The 18,986-nt window shown below is 36.9% G+C and overlaps 1 protein-coding gene across 1 annotated transcript; it reads left to right on the forward strand.

Moving 5' to 3' along the window:
• The first annotated feature begins 11,307 nt into the window (after window positions 1–11,307).
• On the forward strand, window positions 11,308–17,217 carry LOC140144521 (uncharacterized). Its single transcript, XM_072166347.1, has 3 exons — window positions 11,308–11,598; window positions 15,232–15,294; window positions 16,799–17,217. The coding sequence occupies exons 1-3, from the start codon at window positions 11,308–11,310 to the stop codon at window positions 17,039–17,041; spliced, it is 597 nt and encodes a 198-aa protein (XP_072022448.1). The 3' UTR covers window positions 17,042–17,217.
• The last annotated feature ends 1,769 nt before the right edge of the window (window positions 17,218–18,986 follow it).

Consider the following 18,986-nt stretch of genomic DNA (forward strand, 5'->3'; position numbering starts at 1 on the left):
ATTGACGTACTGATCATTATGTATGATTTAAACTCATAGGTTTTGGCAATTTGGGAGGGGGTGGGTTCAAAATGACCCCATATGATTATACGGGAGTAAAAATTTCAAATTGCTCAAATACCCCTTTCAAATATATCAAATTATTTAAATAAATAAATAAATAAATAAATAAATAAATAAATAAATAAATAAATAAATAAATAAATAAATAAATAAATAAATAAATAAATAAATAAATAAATACAAATTGAACAAATTGTAGCGTAGCATTAAAATCATAATAACCATTGCTGGCAGGCGGATTCGAACCAACGACATTGACATTACCAGTCTGATGCTCTAACACTGACCTATGCCATCATCTAGTAATGAGGGTCGAGTTTTTAGCGTATACAGTGTTTGTCTGTGTAATGCCGCCTTGTGAAATAAATAAATATAAAGTCTCAATTTTTAATTTCAATTTATTTGGTAATTTTCTAACCTATATTTTCTTTAGAGCAGTGACAAATATTTCCTCTTTTATCCAATTTGGCCGCTAAATAAGAATCTACTTCTTTTATTACTGATTTAATTCCGCGATTTGTTCCATTCAGCAATATCAAAGATTAATGTCAAGCATCTCACGACAGATATTTAGTTGGCTTAGTGGTTTTGCACAGTGGTTTTTAACCGGGAGGTACCGAGATCGATTCCCACCTCTGCCTGCAATTTTTTTTCAAGACTAGGAAATAATAACCTGACATTCGCCGCTGACATTCGTACTGCAGAAGCGGAGTTGTAACTTGTTAAACTTTGCTCCTTCCGTAAAAGGGTACATTATTTTAGCATTACATTATTTTGTTTTTCACATTGCTGGTATTAAATATCAAATGGTCATAATTGGCGGTCACTTCAAATCATCGCCAACTGAACGAGGTTCAGGAATGTCCTCTCATTGTTAATTGTTTGTTAACCCACCACTTGAACAGGATTTAACCAAAGCAAACAAAGACTTAAGCTTTTTTACGAATGCTATACATAAGTACATAAGCTTATTATCCTCTTCAACAATAGGATTAAAGATTGGTGCTTGACTGGAATTACGTGCTAGTGTCATTGGTTATTGTTAAAATGCAATAAAGTGTGTAATTGCAATATATCCTCTGAATAGGAAAGAATCTCTACATCGAACCATGGATGCTGGTGGTTCGAATTAAGCCCGATCCTGACTCCACTTCGCAGCGGTATGCGATGCTGCGATGCTTTTCAAACATCTCAGCATCCCGCGATGAAATTAAAATGTACATGTGGAGTCAGCATCGGGCTTTAAGAATAAAAACCCAATTCGAAATGATGCGCTTGAGAATTCAACAATATAAATAATGGTAGCTCTATTATAATACACATTAATGATAAAATTCCAAAATATAATACGTTTTCTGTCTTTGCTTGTCACGTGGTAGGCCTATGTTGAAATTGCGATTATATTTTAAAATAAGTTTCAACTGAATAACAACAAGACAAGCGGCCGAGTGGTCTAAGGCGCTAGGCTCATAGAGTACTAAGCGTTGCGCCGTGAGTTCGAACCCCGCCTCTGCCAAACTTTAAAAGAAGTAAATTAAAATTTGACTTTTTTTAATTTCATGTTTGGGAAATGTGACTGGGAGAATTTATGTATGGTGTGGAGTGGTGTGATAGGGCATGTACTTTAACTGGCCGGCCAAGTCTTTATTGGGCGTTTTATCGGCAGTCAACGAGTAATGATTTTCAGTGTTCAAATGTGACGCATAAATTTATCTCGTAATGAAGGGGCATAATTGTTTTAAGTGATGTGTTTATTAAGTTTCATTAAAATCCATTAATCCTGAATACCTTGGAATGACCTTGGAAAATTCCACATTTTTTTGCAAGTAGAAGTATCATGTTTCATGACAATCAAACAGTCTTTTTGGTCCTGAGATGACCTCTGATGACCTTGAACGAAATGACCATATTTTTTTTCGAGTAGAAGTACTAAGTTTCATACAAATTCAACAATTTTGATTATTTTGACCTGAGATGACAATTGATGACCTTCACATGATCTTGAAAAACATTCCCATATTTTATTATCATTGGCAAATTTACTCACGTTTTAGAGGTTTCATCTTCCGATCGAAAACGTGGGTAAATTATTGGACCCGACCTCACACCACTGTACCTTATAAATAGTAAGATACCCAACAGTCTTGACGAACTTATTTAAGGATTTCCATAATATTTTCACGCAGAAGTACCGGGTTTCATGAATATCAAACAATTGGGAAAAACTGTATGGTACACTATTTTAGCGTATACATATATATATATTTGAATGTTTTTGTTTTTATGTATGCCTTTTTGCCCTTCTATGTATAAAGGACCCCTTCGGAAATAAGCCTTTGGGCTTAAAGGACTATCCTGTGATATATCGTTGCATTGTTTTATATGTGTATTATAATGTTATTTATCTTAATGCATTTTATATCTATTTACCTTGTATTGTTGTATCATTGTATGTGCAATATGGAGATACCGAATAAAATCAAATCAAATCAAATTAGCGGATGATCGGGGTGAATTTTGGTGGAAAACGGGGCTCCTTGCCAATTTTCTTTTCCTTTGCCTTCCCGATTTTCTCTTTCATTTGTTGTCAGAGTGCTACTTTTCTCTTTCATGTTTGTCGGGGGGGGGGCAGTTGTTACAGGTGGAGTATGAGTAAACCGATGGCAGCAGCTGGTGGTGAGAACTTTAATTTGCACCGCAAACGTTGAAGTTGACTTTTCAAAGGGAGTATAGAAGTTAGGTTGACAAATAAAATACTAATAAGAAAGTCTATCAGATGACCTCAAAAGGTCAAGTCGTCTGTGACAAACAAAAATGGCGAAACAACAAGAACGAGAAAATATTTTCCTAACATATTGAACTAACACCACAGCTGTATGGTACTTCATAATATAACAGTGATGGGAAGAAAAGTAGAAATGTTCGTAATTTTTCGGCACAAATAAATTGGCAAAAATGACATAAACCTCAATCTTCTAATTTGCATAATTATAGCCGCCATTCCTCCAGCTATCTCGTCCAAATCCAAGGGATGTCCGTCATCATGTTGGTATTTATATCTATGGTACAAACAGTTGTTTGAAATTATCACATTAAATTTAACTAGGCGGTTACCCGTATTTGGCGGTTCTCGGCTGTTGCGATTACCTGGCTGATGGTGACTGTACTCACCAAGTTTTATGCCCATAGGACAGTTTTGACTAAGTTGACCTCAGATGACCCCTTGTGACCTCGAAATGACCTTCCAAAATTTGGCTCTAAATGTTGACTGTACCCACCACGTTTCATGCCCATAAGACAGTTTTTAGTAATTTGACCTTGGATGACTCCAAAATGACCGTCCAAAAATTTGACTCTAAAAGTTGACTGTACTCACCAAGTTTCATGCCCATATGACAATGTTTACTAATTTGACCTCAGATGACCCCTGGGTGACCCCGGATGACCGTCCAAAAATTTTACTTTAAAAGTTGACTGTACCCACCAAGTTTCATGCCCATACGACAATTTTTACTAATAATTTGACCTCAGATGACCCCTGGATGACCTCGGGTGATCTTGGCCCACTAACCGAAACAAACTTGTTCTGTCTGAGGTCCAGATGCACCAACCCACCAAGTTTGAGGAACGTGCGAGAAAATAGGGGGAAAACAGTTTTTACTAATTTCACCTCAGATGACCCCTGGGTGACCTTGACCCACTAACCAATACAAACTTGTTCCATCTTAGGTCAAGATGCACCTACCCACCAAGTTGCATGCCCATATGACAGTTTTTACTAATTTGACCCTTAGATGACCTCTGGTGACCTTGACCACTAACCAATACACACTTGTTCTGTCCCAGGTCAAGACGCACCCACCCGTCAAGTTTGAGGAACGTACGACCCCCAGGCTCCGAGAAAAATATTTTTTTACTAATTTGACCCCTGGATGACCTTGGGTGTCCTTGACCCACTAACCAATACAAATTTGTTCTATATGGGGTCAAGCTGCACCCACCCACTAAGTTTGAGGAACGTGCGACCCCTAGTCTCCGAGAAAATAGGCGGACAGACAGACAGACAGAGGCACAGAGGCACAGAGTCACAGAAGCACAGAGTCACAGACCACCAGTATTATTATATAGAGGCACAGAGTCACAGAGGCACAGAGTCACAGAAGCACAGAGTCACAGACTACCAGTATTATTATATAGATGATGATCCTATTGGATACCATCATAGAGAGTAGAAATAGTGTCTAGCTGGGTTGGGTTATCATGGGGTTTGCCATCCATTTACAACGTACGGAAGCATTAAATTTATTTGATATTACATGTCGGATACATAGATGTTAAAAAGTGCAAGTACTCTCATAAATTGACCGATTGAATATTCATTCAAAAGAATAAAATTTCAATCTCTCCGTCACGAATTAGGGACAAATCGTTTTCGACTGTATAAAGGAGTGATTCTCAATCTTTTACGATCTTTTAGTGATTAAAGTTCGGGGAAATCTTTTCCGATTGCATTTTCAGTAGAAAGGATTGATTTCCATTGGTTTTCAATTTTTTGCCGTCCCAAATTAGAGACAAGATATCATTCCAAACATATGCAACACATGTCATTTGGTAGTACATTAGGAGTAACACTTGATTAGATAGTGAAATCAGTCTACAAAGAGAGTTAGAGTGAAAAAAAAAACATATTTCAATCTATTTTTCAATCTATTTAGATTGATTCCTATCATCAATTGTTTAAAGATTGACATATTTTAATCGGTTACTTTAAGAGAGTACGGAGCCTTGTGGCACGCCATTTTGGAGCCTTCTCTTTCTGCTGCGTTGGATGTTTCAAGAATGAATGAGCGGTCGTGACATACTGCAGTTACTGTCCGTTTTCATATACACAATACACAGTGCTCTCACCATTGACGCGCGACCTTTACAAATAGCGTATGTTGGAAGTATATTGCATTTGCCTAGTTAACATCACTGTGTGAAAAATAACCGGCCAATATTTAAACTATTCTCCAAACTTTTAGCAAATATATTTCTCTAACATGACCTAAAATTACAGCTAGGTTAGATGTTCAGAAATAGTCGCACTTTCGTAGAATATGAGTGAGGGCAAAGCATAGCTAGCTCATAGCTAGCCAACTCCCCGTGTTAATTGAATGGAGATTTGACCGAAAATATTGAGCTATATTGGTATCGGACCGCTCCGTTCTGAAGGATGCCACAAAAAAACGGTACAAGCTACATTTAAACTATTCTATGAAATTCTAGAAAATATAGTTTTGTAACATGTCCTAAATTTTTAGCTAATTTAGGTGTTTGGAAATAGTCGCACTTTTGTGTTTTAGGAAGGATATGTAAACGACAGATAACACCAAAAATATGAAGAAATTATTTCCAAACCGTGTTAAGTCAACAATCATTATGTTGCTCATTTTCAAGAATGCTGGTTAACAAAAAGCAGGCCATTGTCTCATTTCGTGAACAAAGGTCCACATACCATTGTTTCCTTGCGTTTCCTTTATAATCAGTTACCCAACTGAAGCTGTATTATAGCACCCCATAGCGATATCGCACATATAAAACAGACACGTGTGCACAAGCAGAGAAGATCCGATTTAATCAGTTGAGCTGTTTCAATGAGTGTTATCTTGGTGTAATAGCTTTTAATGGGGTTTAAGTCCTGCAAAGGTCGAGATGAATTATACTGTAAACATGACTGCATCATGAACTGGTGACGTGATAAACTTAACAGTGATCCAGGATGGTCTTGAGGAGCTTGAGGCACAATATACTTGATCATCAATGATTCTCTCAAGAATCAACTCTTCTATACTAGCAACACATATCCAAATGTAAGTAACTTTATTAACGATTGCAACTTATAGGTTGCACAAAGTATACTTAAATTGCTTTAACTTGCGTTAATTACACCTTATAAGGTACAAGGGGCGCACTGAAAATATCCTTCAAGGGTTTATGTGGGCCTCCTAGCACTCATTGCTGCAGCTGGGTTTTTGCAGGGGTCGAAGTTAGTTCACAATACCAACAAGCCAAACAAATATCATACCTAGCTAGTGTTTAGACGCAAAAATCACAAAAAATAACAAGAAACAAAAAGCAGCTCTACTGCGGGGCACTAAATGTCACATTTCGGTAAAGTGGGCGGGCCCCCTTCAGTCCTGCCGGTTCCTACGCCACTGCTGCTGCACTTGTTTTTTTTTATCTTGTCAGATGTATCAGATGTTCTTTATGGGCTTGTGTGAATTCGTATGAGCTCATGTCATTATAAATACAATAATAATTTTATTATGAACGTAGAGCACATACAGCATTGACTTACCTGAACGCGATACTTTGATTTCGCTGTTGCACTACTACTCTAGCCTGTACGCAAAATGAAATGTGGAAATTAATGTGAAAATTGATTCTGGGCAGTGTCATCGTTACATGTAAGTGATAGACATTTTTTTCCTTTATACTTAGAATAATAATATGCAATTTGAAAGTATGAAAGTATGAAGGTTATACATTTTGTATCACTAGGTAGCTGGAGGCGTTGTGTCAGCGTAGTGGTAATGGTCACTTTCTACAGGATGTCCCATAAAAACAGAACCATCACTGTGCCCTCCCTCATTTTCTCCTATTTCTGAAAAGTTGATCAAATGTATTTTGGTATGTAAAGAAACCTTAATTCATTAGCTTTGATAAACCAAAACAATTATTTCAATCGGCTCGTAACTTTTGAAGATATGTCTTTTTTGGGCGGGTGCGGCGTGCCGCACCCGCCCTGTATTCTCTGACTATTGACCTACTTTTTCACATGCAGCAGTGTTGAGAAAATATTCGTGCCGGTTATATCCCAAACACCCACAGAGGTGATAGTTTACGGCAAGTTTTGTAATTATTACTTGCTTTTGATATGTAAGTAATACGATAAAGTTGTCATAGGCAGTAATGTGTTTGTATTAAAAGAAATAACAAAAATAATTATTTAAGTAATAGAAATACTATTTGGAAATTGCAGCAAGATTTGCAGATGTTTTTATTTGAACAGTACCAGTTCACCAGTTTTGCTAGTTTTCCTAATCTTTGGGCTAAATTAACAGCATCGCGAAGGTCATATATATCATTTTATACTGACAGCTTGGACTTAAATACAGCTTGTATGTACATTGTGTTCAGTGTGTACATAGGCTATTTACTTTTCAAATCTTGTGACAAATTGTGCTTGATGATGTTTGTATAAGGTATTATAGTTGGGACAAAATAATGATATAGTTTGACGCTTTGAAATACAGTTATGTTAAGGGGGGTACTACACCCCTGTGGTAAATTTGTGACTATTTTTGCATTTTTCTCAAAAACTAATACTACACTGGTAACAAAAGTTATGTATATTATTGGGGCAAATCCAATTACTACACTGAAATTTCAGTGAAGCAAGACAAGCGGTTCAGTAAATATGATAGGAAATGAGGTACATCCTAGCGGTACCTCATTTTCTATCACAAGTATCGAGTCACTGAAATTCCAGTGTAGTAATCGGATTCCTTGCCCCTATAATATACAAAACTGTTGTTACCAGGGTGTTATTAGTTAGAGAAAAATGCAAAAATAGTCACAAATTTATTGAGGGGTGTAGTACCCCCTTAATCATAATAAAGTTACAAAGTTAAAAAATAATATCGAAATATTGTAAAATCAAAGTTTTCCCCTCGTAAGTTGTATCAAAACAACATATTGAGGAAATTGATATGACAGATTTTTAAACTTTGATATGAAAAGATACCCCAGCCCTGTTGTCTCACCATAGAAGATGAGCAGAAGTCTTTCTATATGATGATAAAAAACCTCTAGGTATGATTACGAAAATGTTTTAAAGAACTATTATCTACAAAAGTTTTATAACAATGTTTTATATAAAATGTTAACATAAAACGTATTCTGTTACGATGTGAAGGGTTAATACAAAAACAGGAAAAATCTGTTCCAACTGACCAGCAGAGAATAAAGGATAAGCAATAGATAAGATTAAAATCAGGGAAAATATGACACAACCTCCAATGGGGGAATAACAAACGTATAAACGTATAAAGTTAAAAACTCTTTTAACTTTGTTTATACGTTTTGTGTTATTCCCCATTGGAAATCGATGTTGTGTCATATTTTCCCTGTTTTTAATTGTGAAGACTTACTCATTCTTTCATTTCTCTTGACAATTTTTCATTTGCCCGCCCTATTCCTTTTAAAGGAATTTTTATTAGAGAAATGCTTGAGGTTTGGCTAGAGTGCTTGGGGTGGGTCATGCTGTGGACTGGCCTGCAAGATTCCCCGACCTCACACCACTGAGTGGGGACCATTGGCTAACCTCCAAGATCTTCGCAACCGTATTACTGCTGCACTTCGTAAGTATCCGACGCACAAGGATGGTAGGCAACCCAATTGATGATTGCTGAAACCTGCATTCGTCAATGAGGCAACCAGGTAGGGGGCAGAGCAGCACATTCAAATCACTTAAGAAGAACCAGAGACAAACCAAACAGCCCTATTGATGGCTACCTTTTATCTCAAAAACAGAAACGACTTATGTTGTGAATAAAGGAAAGCAAGAAACAGCAAAGTAAGAAAGTAAGAACCATAATAAAACAAAAAGGCATAAATAGCCAAGAAGAAAAAATAATTAATTGCAAGTATAGTAAAAAGACGTCCCATCCCGCATCCATTTTGCCCACAAATTAATGACACTTCACAAAATCCATAGCCCATAAGCCACCAGTAAATCCCATTTTCTAGATAAAGTTGTTATTTTACAAAGTTATCATTGAGGAATGCTCGATATTCATGCATAGTAAGTGTTCACGTTTTCTATCTTTGAAGTAGCCAAACCACCTTCGTGGACAGAGTGAAAAACGGGTGCATTTCTTTAAAAGGAAATTATCTTTAATAAAAGTTTTGAGCCGATTTAAATATTTTGCTTCGGTTTATTAAAGCAAACGATTAAAAGCTTCACCTACCAAAATATATTTGATCAATTTTTCTTAAATAGGAGAAAAACAGGGCGCAATGACAAGAGGGTTCTGTTTTTTCTGGGACACCCTGTATGAGTATTCCTAATTATATACATATGTCTATCTCCCGATAAAATATATAGTAATTAAAGGTTTGGTGTTGCAACACGGAATAATGTGCAGTGCAGTGTGTACTATTACCATACCAACCAATTTTACACGGCAATGATAAGTGACAACAACGAAATGATCGTAAAGTCGCAAGTTGGTAGTTTCGAGTCGCAGTTGGTAGTTTCGAGACATCCTGGCTGACTGAGTGGTATAATTAAAGACAGAGATAAAAAGAATTTATCGCGTCTGATGTCACTGTCAATCACGATCCTTGATTGGTTTACACAGGTTATTAAATCAGCGCGTAAAAGGAAGACCGATCTATCTGGTGCTGATCGGAGAAAAGGAATAGCAGCAAATGGCGAAAAATTACGTACTTTTACAAGGCAAAAAGCAGCTTTTCTAGGCATTGTGGACATGGTGCCTTCGGTTAAGAAAGTTTCCTACTATAAAGATCTAACTTTTGAGATGGTTTACATGTCGAAAGGTGCAAAATTAACAATACAGCGCCCGGTTATAAATCCGCGTTCAGCAAGTCATCATCACGACACTTGTAAACAAACCGTGCCCGAGTTTGATTGACAGATGACGTCAGACGCGATCAATTCTCTTTATCTTTGTCTTTCATTATAGCAGTTCACATATCATCGCTAGAAATGGCGTCAATTTCTCAATTACCTGCATGTAAATGTTTTAAGTGAAGTTACAGTGAATTTTTGGCGGTCTTCTGCATCATTATTTCTTCAACGATTAATAACTAATCAATTTACTTTTTATAACCGAGAGAGGTTTTCATATCATATAGATAAGCAGTGATTCACAGCAGGCAATGATGTTTCCACGGAAAATAAAGAAGAAATGGCCGCTTTTCATGGTGCTGCTTCTAATTGCTGGAACCTTTTGGTTTCTCAACTCGCTTTTAGGTAAATTATCTAAGCGGAATTTACGATATATAATTCTTACTTGCTAGATTACAGAACAGAACAAACCCAAACTAAAACAACAACAACAACAACAAAAATACACATTAGGTGGAGGCGCACTATATAGCGTTATTATTTTCCACCCGACTTACCCGCGGGAAAATCAATAGAATAACTAGAAGAGTAGTGGTCTTGCGACTACAAAGACAGCTTTTTTGATCTTTGACCCTCGAGATGGACACACAAATTTGTGACCAACCCAAAGGCACTAGCTAATGTCAATGCATGTGTGTCACCGTGCTATGTTGTTTGTGACAGAAGCAGCATTTTGAAGGCATTTTGTCTCGGACCAGAAGTGACTCCTTAATGACATTTGACCCCAAATTTGTACACACCCTAGAGGCACTGACTAATGCCAATGCATGTGTGCCTGTGGCGCCACCCTGCTATGTTGCTTGTGGTAGAAGAAGCATTTTTAATGTATTTAGTCTTGGACCAAAAGTGACCCCTTACTGACCTCTATTAACACCCTAGAGACTAATGCCAATGCATTTGTGCAAGTGGCGATACCCTTCTATGTTGTTTGTGGTATAGAAGACGCATTTTGAATGTATTTTGTCTTGGACCAAAAGTGACCCCTTAATGACCTTTGACCCCAAATCTTTGAACACACTGGAGACACTGGCTAACGTTACATAGGGCGCCTCCACCTAATGAATTAGTTAGGGATAATGACTATTGCAGTAATTGCTAACTTTATGGTACTAAAGCTCTCATATACATTCATGAGGAAGACTCCTTAAACAAGTCAGTCCTATTTTTCCTGGGGGGGTAATAACTCAGTCCAGTCCACTACATCATGGCCTAATGTGTTTAAGGCATGACACCTGTTACTGTTGGGGTAGTGTGTCTTATGACGTCATAGATGAGCCACGTGGCAAATTTACCATAACTTGTTTTTACGTGGAATTCTCGCAATGAATTATGGGAGCTCTTTCGTGCCCAACAATAATATAGCCTAAGTATTTTACTCGTACAACACATTTTATGTATATCCGTACTGGCTACCATACACAAGTTTATTTTTTGTCATTTTCGTCTAATTGGGACTGGCAACCTAGCTTTGGTCATCAGCAGGACTTGACGACGGCGCTGATTTCAAAAATCCTTGGACGGTAAGCTTACACTATAGAATAGACGTGATGGAGTTAGTTTCAAAGGAATTAGATAGATGGGGGGTGAAATTGAAGGAGAAGAATATATTGGAAGGTTTTGACAGAATTACATTAATGCAAGTTAAGCATGAAGAGTGGTTGGATTTAGTTATTTTTAAGTTGAGATGTAAATGGACGGTGATGAAATTCAGATCAGATTTGGACCAGCAGGATGATACTGATGAGACATTGGGAGTGTTGTTGGGGTGTGATATTGAAGGCCAAGAAGAAGCAGAGGAGGGCGATTTTATAGAGCCAATAGTTTCATTTTCATATGATGTAAGTATAAACAATGTTGCTTAAAAATGATGGCAATCCTTGCTTTTATTTGTGTTTCCCATTTTTGGCTATATGATGATAAATTTCTCAAAAACAAAAGGCTATTCGCTTCAGCTTCTGAAAGCGGAATATTATAATTTTTAAAATATAGAATTTTGAAATGCTTGTCAAGGTGACCGTTATGCATGTTGATAGTGATATCCGTGGATATCAGTGACAGTGTGCTGTACTACCTACTAGACTGCGCGCGGAACTCTCAGTCTCAGTCTTCAATGATACTTGATAGTCGTCATTTATAAAAAATCTATTGGTCGTTATATGAATATCATTTGAGTTAAGATTGAGTTCTTATTCTGTCGGTCCGTGTCACGTCACTTCCGGTTGATGATGTTCGAGTGAAAACAAGTCCCTGATTCGATTTTTGTTGATGATTTCTGTCATTGGTGTTATGTAAATTTCGATCGCAAATAGTCAGTGGAATCAAACAACCGTCTCTAAAAGTCTAAGTCTTCAGAGTGAAAGAAACTTACTTGATTTACCAATAGGTATATACTGACAAACTTAAAATTAAATTCCATGGTCGAGTGTCGTTTTTTTCCTAAATTGAATGCCACTCCAGCAACATCGCTATGTAGCTTCCTTCTCAACCGTTTTCTGTTGTTCACAACAAACCGTGAGCCACATGCAGTTTGGGCCTGAGACTAGAGATAGCCCGGATGTCCGACCGACAGAATAATACATCTTCAGACAATAGCTCGGGATTAATGGGGCCAGAGGTTATCTTTTGAATTCTTTCATGACCACTGAAGCATAGTCATACCTGAGTGTCAAGGACACTCGGTGTGAATTGAAAGACCATGTCACTCGCCACAAAAGAATGTCAAAGGTCATAAGACACCAATTTAGTGTCTTTCCGCTCCTCAGAATATGTTGAAGGTCTAGGACTATAGCCAAAATATTAAATTCTCGATCATGAGAGCCAACTTGCTTTTGAGAATTGACCAATCACACGGTCGTTGCTAGGTAAGGTCAAGGGTCGGTCATGCAGGTTGCGCGATCATGTTATTCTAGATATGAAAAGTACGCTGACGCAAAAGGTACATCCTCTCATGATCGAGAAATTGTTATTTTGGCTATAGTGCTGTACGACTTTTAATTTAAAGTTTTTGTTTTAAAAAACATTGCCAAAAATTACTTGCCCCCTTTCGGCCCCCCCCAATTTTACCTTCCCCCCAGGGCTCATAATTATTGCACCTAGGGCCACAGCCCCTTACATTAAATTAAAAGCAATTTCTAATTCAATTCAATTCTGAGCATTCATTTCAATTCACATTTCAATTCCAATACAGTTTGCAATATACCGTATAAATATTGACAGACCAAAGTAAAATTTAGGTTTTAAATAAATAATTGGCACCGACCGACAGGCACATACTCCGCGTACGTACGTATGCATGCTTTTGAACATGTTCATTAGGCTAGTGTTCATTTTGGCTTGGGGAATAGCACAAATCACAGTACTGATTTAAATGTGATCACTTTTTTTTTGCGCAAGATATTGTACAAAATAATACATATGTGATATTGATGCGACTTAAATGCTCTCCCGCCTGCTAGTACCCGTACCTGTGTAGTTCCAATAATTGGAACTCACAGCTTCAAAGTCCTCAAACATTCGAATGTGTGCATTATTTTGTACAAATTCACTCCCTACAACCTGTGATACGCACATTAACCCGGGGGGGGGAACTCAACTTAAATTTTGGTAGTGGTGTGCGGCAAAATAGGGGCTTGAAGAACTGAAATTAGGTCCAAATTATAGGCTGTTGAGCTAAAATTTTCAAAAGTATTTCCAAATTTGAGCTTAAAGAGCTACATTATTGTCAGAGTTTGAGGCTCAAAGAACTGGAGCAGATCCAAATTTGGGGCTTAAGGAACTGCCGGAGAGCCTGAAAAAGGGACCCTTGACCGCCGCACATACCTGTACCACCTTAACATATGAGGCCCCCCCGGACATTAACCTGCAATCCCCCGCATGTATAATTAGTGCGTTGGTGAAGTAAAAAGAACCCTGAAAGTAAAACCAAGGATTGCCATTATGATAATATGTTCAATTACTATTTTGTTTTTAGTATTAAATTTGTTTCTCTGTAGTTGGCACTTCACCTTTCAGATAGAAGACGGATCCTCTTACTGTATCAAAGCAAACTGCCAAGGACCTGTTGCTTGTTGCCTTGGCGTAAATATAAACTTGTCACAGCAATGGCAACAGGGGTTTGGTATTATTGCACATGAAACGCGCAACTACTGATGGCGAGTACCAAGCTATAATGCTACAAAAAAGTACATACATGTCACACAGATGTAGGCCCCATAGATGTAATGGTAACTTGAGGAAGATTATCTTATACAGTACCGGTATGTAAAGAGTCATGTCAGTTCGGGGGCACTGCTAATTCAAAGACGTCTCTGATATCAAATACTCTTGAAGCGTCATGTCACCTTACAGTATCATATTTCAGAGACGTCTCATAAATCACATACTCCCTAGTTTCAAAACCCAGTCGCAAACGATATAAGTAATTTTGATGAACGTGCCAGCGCAGTGGGAATAGTTTTGTGTATAGGCCTTATCAGGGTTGTAGCTAGCCCAAGTTGAGCATGTTGAGTGCCTGCTAATTTTACTATCCAATTCATGAATTGGATAGTAAAATTGGGATTTTTTTTTACCTCAAAACATTTGATTTTAACCATTGCAATCTAAGTGTGTTCTGGGACCATTTGTTAGAATTTGCACAGATAGATATAATTTTTGCACAGGTAGATATTTGCTAAACATAGGAAAGCTTATTGTAATACACTCATCTTCGTTCCGATGTGCTGCATCTAGTGCCGAACTGTCAACAAAGCTCGACGTATGTGATATCACAGACCCCCGTATGTGAAATCACTGACCCGTCTTTTAAATCAGAGACGTCCGGTTATTACGAGTGCCCCCGAACTGATGTACAAATTATAAGTAAGTATGAAAATATCATATTTCCATGTTTGATCAATTGTTTATTAGTGTATTCATTGTAATTCAAAGAATTTGAATTTGAATTAGAAGGTGAAATTAGCAAATGCTCAAGTCTGTAACATCGCTCTATTAGACACTGGCAGGGTTCGATTTACTTTGAAAAAATTGCATGTAGCGAAAACATTATTTAGGTGATGTTCTTATAATATTTGCATAATTATGTTTACATTATAAAAATTGCTATACAAGCTGAAATTTGTGTAGCAGGTTGTCCAAAATGGGAAGCATTTTGCTCCACGACACAAGTTAAATCGAACCCTGGACAATGGTCACCGAGAAAAAAGGAAGAGAGAATGATCTAAGTTTTTTGATATGTGGCTTTGGAGAAGATCTAGTTCTTAGGGGCTGTGCAAATACATGTCCTGTTAAAATGTTATGAAGCAAAAGTAATGGCCTTATCCAGTCATCTCTCATAACCATCTTCAACTCCACCATCCACTTTTTAACGGTTAAATTTTACATTGTCTAAATAAATGTACATGTTTGTGTATGACTTCTACATGTATAACTGAACCACTGTAAAAGGAACAATATTGTACTTTTTTTCATTTCAGACAACCAATGAACGTGGTGAAGGCATTAAGCTTCCTGTCATATACCTGTACACTGTTGTAAAGGTATGTTTAGGATCAATTTGTTTTAAATTTTGTTTATGAAATACATGTAAGCCTAAGTGACCTGTTATGTCAGCAAAGGGTACATGTATCTTTTAAAGTCAACTGTGCATTATTCTCAGACGTATACCAAAAATATGTTTCAAAACGTAAAAAGGGGCCCCCTGTTGAACAAAGCTTTCCTGTACGCCTTTTCACCCTTTCTAAAACTTGGTCCCATTTATGAAAGTTTATTAGGGGATGCGATCTTTTGTGCAGAATTATAGAGGACTGGGGGATTCACTGTGTCATTATAAAAATTATTTGAAGAAGTCAAGGAGCCCTAGGAATAAACACTAGTGTAATTCATGTCATACACAATTTCTTTTTATGACTGTTGAAATATCTTTTGTTGATGGGCAATTCCATGGTAACTCGTGCTACACTTTATCACATCCTTTGACAAACTTTCGAGTTGCTGGTTCGAGTCCCACCGAAGCCTGTGGAAACTTTTTTCTTCAAAATTCATGATCGCATTCCAAAGTGAGTCTCTTGTCGATAATCGTGTATGGTATCCTTATAAGATGAATACAAACTGAGTCATCTATATTGTATACTTGTTGGTTAATAGTTGGCAGTGTTTTATGAAAAGCATTTTGTAGAGTTAATGAATTAATGCAATCGTTATTGAAGTTTTTTTGTATAAAATGTGTTTTGATATAAGAAGGAGCAAAAAGACTCACTACATGTATGTTAAAATCCTCATCGTCATATGGAATTCTGCGCATTTAGTACAAATATAGGGCCTATAATGGAGTAGACCGATACACAATCGATTTGCTATTGTGCTAAGTCTATAGTACCCTAATTGAGCACACAGAATAATAATAAATAAATATTCACAGATTATCATGTCATGAAAAGAAAATTTATATATTTTGTGTATCCCTCATAATGCTATCAAGATGTTGATTTTTTGCTTATGAAACCTAGAAAGTGTGACGTTATACACTGTACATGCCGTCTTTATCCCTATAGCATTTGCACATAGTTCCTTATGCCCGAGCATAGAGAATTGCGTTAATTTGAAGGGGAGCAGGTAAGTAGTAAGTATTCCAGAGCTATAAAAATCCGCAATTTTTCCAATTTTGAGCAGAGCCACAAGTGTCAGATTTTGAGGCTCAAAGAACTGGAGCAGATGCAATAAATGTGGTTTTAAGGAAATGCCGGTGAGCCTGAAAGGGGGACCCTTGACCTCCGCACTTATCCATACTACCTTTAGTTTACACGTTAATGCACCCCCGGGCGTTGATCATTCACAAATAATTAAAGCCTCTTGGTGTTTTTGAGAGAGGCCAATGCAGATGAGAACATTGAAAAGTTACCAAATTAAAATGTTGATGTGGGATTGTTAATACCATATGCATGCATTTCCAGACTGTTATTTATACATTGTATTGATCAGTGCAATCAAGATAAATTTGCTTCATAAGATGTGAACCATCAAATTACCATATATTTTATACAGGCACAGGTGGTAGATCAACTAGCTGCCCCAACTGTATCTACCTCTTCCACATCTTCCGCATCTTCATCTGCAGTCCAAGCAAGAGGAACTTCATCAGCTACATGTACTCCATCCATAGTCCCTCCAACAACTAGGGCTTTTAAAGATTCTGCCAATTCCAGTGACATTGATTTGTTGGACAAAATAGTTCATAAAGCAGATAAGTCTATATCCATGAAAAAAAAAAGAAAGGACATTTGTTGAACTGTTCAATGAAACCGGATCCACACTTGTCGAGGAAAGGAGTGAGACATTAAAGAAGTGTGCGGAGGAAATGAGGAAAGGGAAGGAAATTATGATAAGAATCAAAGAAGAAGAAAATAACATTAAAGATAAAAATGCAATCATGTTTCAAGTATATACAAATAACAATTGGAAATTAGTTGGATATGTTAGGAAATATAAAATAAAAACAAGAAATGTCTTTAAAAAAGACAACGCAGTGATTAAAGGAAACATGATGGATTTGCCTCGGTTCCCGAGCCACTGATTTAAAGGTAACAGGTTTTAAAGGCCCATTCGGCGATTTGCTCATTTGGACGATCGTATCGTGAGTCATCAAAATTCAGATTTTGGTACCTTTGCATTGTCATAGATGTGCTAACATAGTAATTCAGCTGAAAGCCATTAATTAAGACAAAATAAGACATGATTTGAATGGGCCACAGTTTTTTCGTTTCAAAAATACCTAATGACTATTTTATTACTTATCCTTCACTTTTAGATAATTTATAAACAATTTAATTTTCTTTGTACTTTCGCTGGGATCACTGAAAGCACTTAACTTAAGAGAAGTATAGAATAAATAATCTTTGAATGAAAACATGTCACATCTGAGACGAATAGTTATATTCGTCTCCGTTTAATGATTTTGTTACTGCAGGTTTATCTTCAATGTTGTCAATGTTGTTAATTAATATTAATTGAAAGGTCAGCACAGCATTAACACCCAATGCCTAACAAAACTGAGATTTTGTATGAATTGAGTTAGATGCTGTAGGCCTATTTGACTTTACTTTAGTATATTCATATAAAGACAAGTACTTGAAATAACAGGTTGCTGGAATGTTTTGTAACAATGTGTGATATCTGGTTTAGGGCCCAAGCCGGCAAATTTGTAATTGAGATCAAGGCAAAAATATGGTGTAGGGTCCAACAAAATAACATTTAAGAAAATGGATACTACAAATCATCAGAACTCTAGAACCAAGCATGTTGAAGTATGGCGGTTGCCCGGTAGGGGTCACTCCCATTGTGGCATGTACACCATCCGCAATAATAAAAACGCGTAAAAAGGGTACTTTTTGTGGGTAGGCGCGATACGCGCGTTTCGTGTTTAGGGTGTAAAAAACATGAAAAATTGGGGGAAAAGTAGCAAAATTGCAATTGCTAATACGCGGAAATGAAATTTAGGGTATGACATTTGATACAAGGAATAAAATCCCTGTTTAGGGTGTGAAACAGGCGCATGTTACCTGTTTAGGGTGTCGTTCGCCAAGGGTTAAATCCTTGTTTAGGGTGCTTTCAAAAGTTGATTATCGCGGATGGTGTACAGGCGACAATAGGAGTGTCCCCCCGGGAAATGAATTGTGAAAATGCTTCCTTTGTTCTGCATGATCAGATTGTGTCACATATTTAATACGTAACTTCTGGAATTTCACAGACTTTGTATTGGGTTCAAAGGGTTGCTTTTAAATCAGTACTACACATAACTTAATTTCAATGGAATCACAAGAATGTGGTTTTTAGTTTTCTTTAAAACAGCATTTTTGGAGTTATGATACTTTTTATCTGAGTAACAGGTTTGTAAAATACTTGAAACTATAATACTAAACATAAATGTGACGTGTCATGTCAAAAGGAGACACTTTTGGGCAGGTTATCAATTTTGAGGTTTTTACATATCTTAAATATAGAGATATTTTGCTCCACAATGCCGTTTTCCCCAATGAAATCGGACATTCCAAAGCGAGGATATTGAGTTCGTAAGTTATAGTATTATAAAATTGGAAATTGAGATATCGGCTTTTAAAAATATTATTGACAATGTTGAGAGTAGGAATTACCTAGAAAAATGTCTCAAAAAATACAAGATGCCAGTTATATTCCGGTCTGAAACTATCAGACAATATTTTAAACATTAATAACA

The sequence above is a fragment of the Amphiura filiformis genome, unplaced genomic scaffold (genome assembly GCF_039555335.1).
Source record: "Amphiura filiformis unplaced genomic scaffold, Afil_fr2py scaffold_61, whole genome shotgun sequence".
In the NCBI taxonomy this organism is placed as follows: domain Eukaryota; kingdom Metazoa; phylum Echinodermata; class Ophiuroidea; order Amphilepidida; family Amphiuridae; genus Amphiura; species Amphiura filiformis.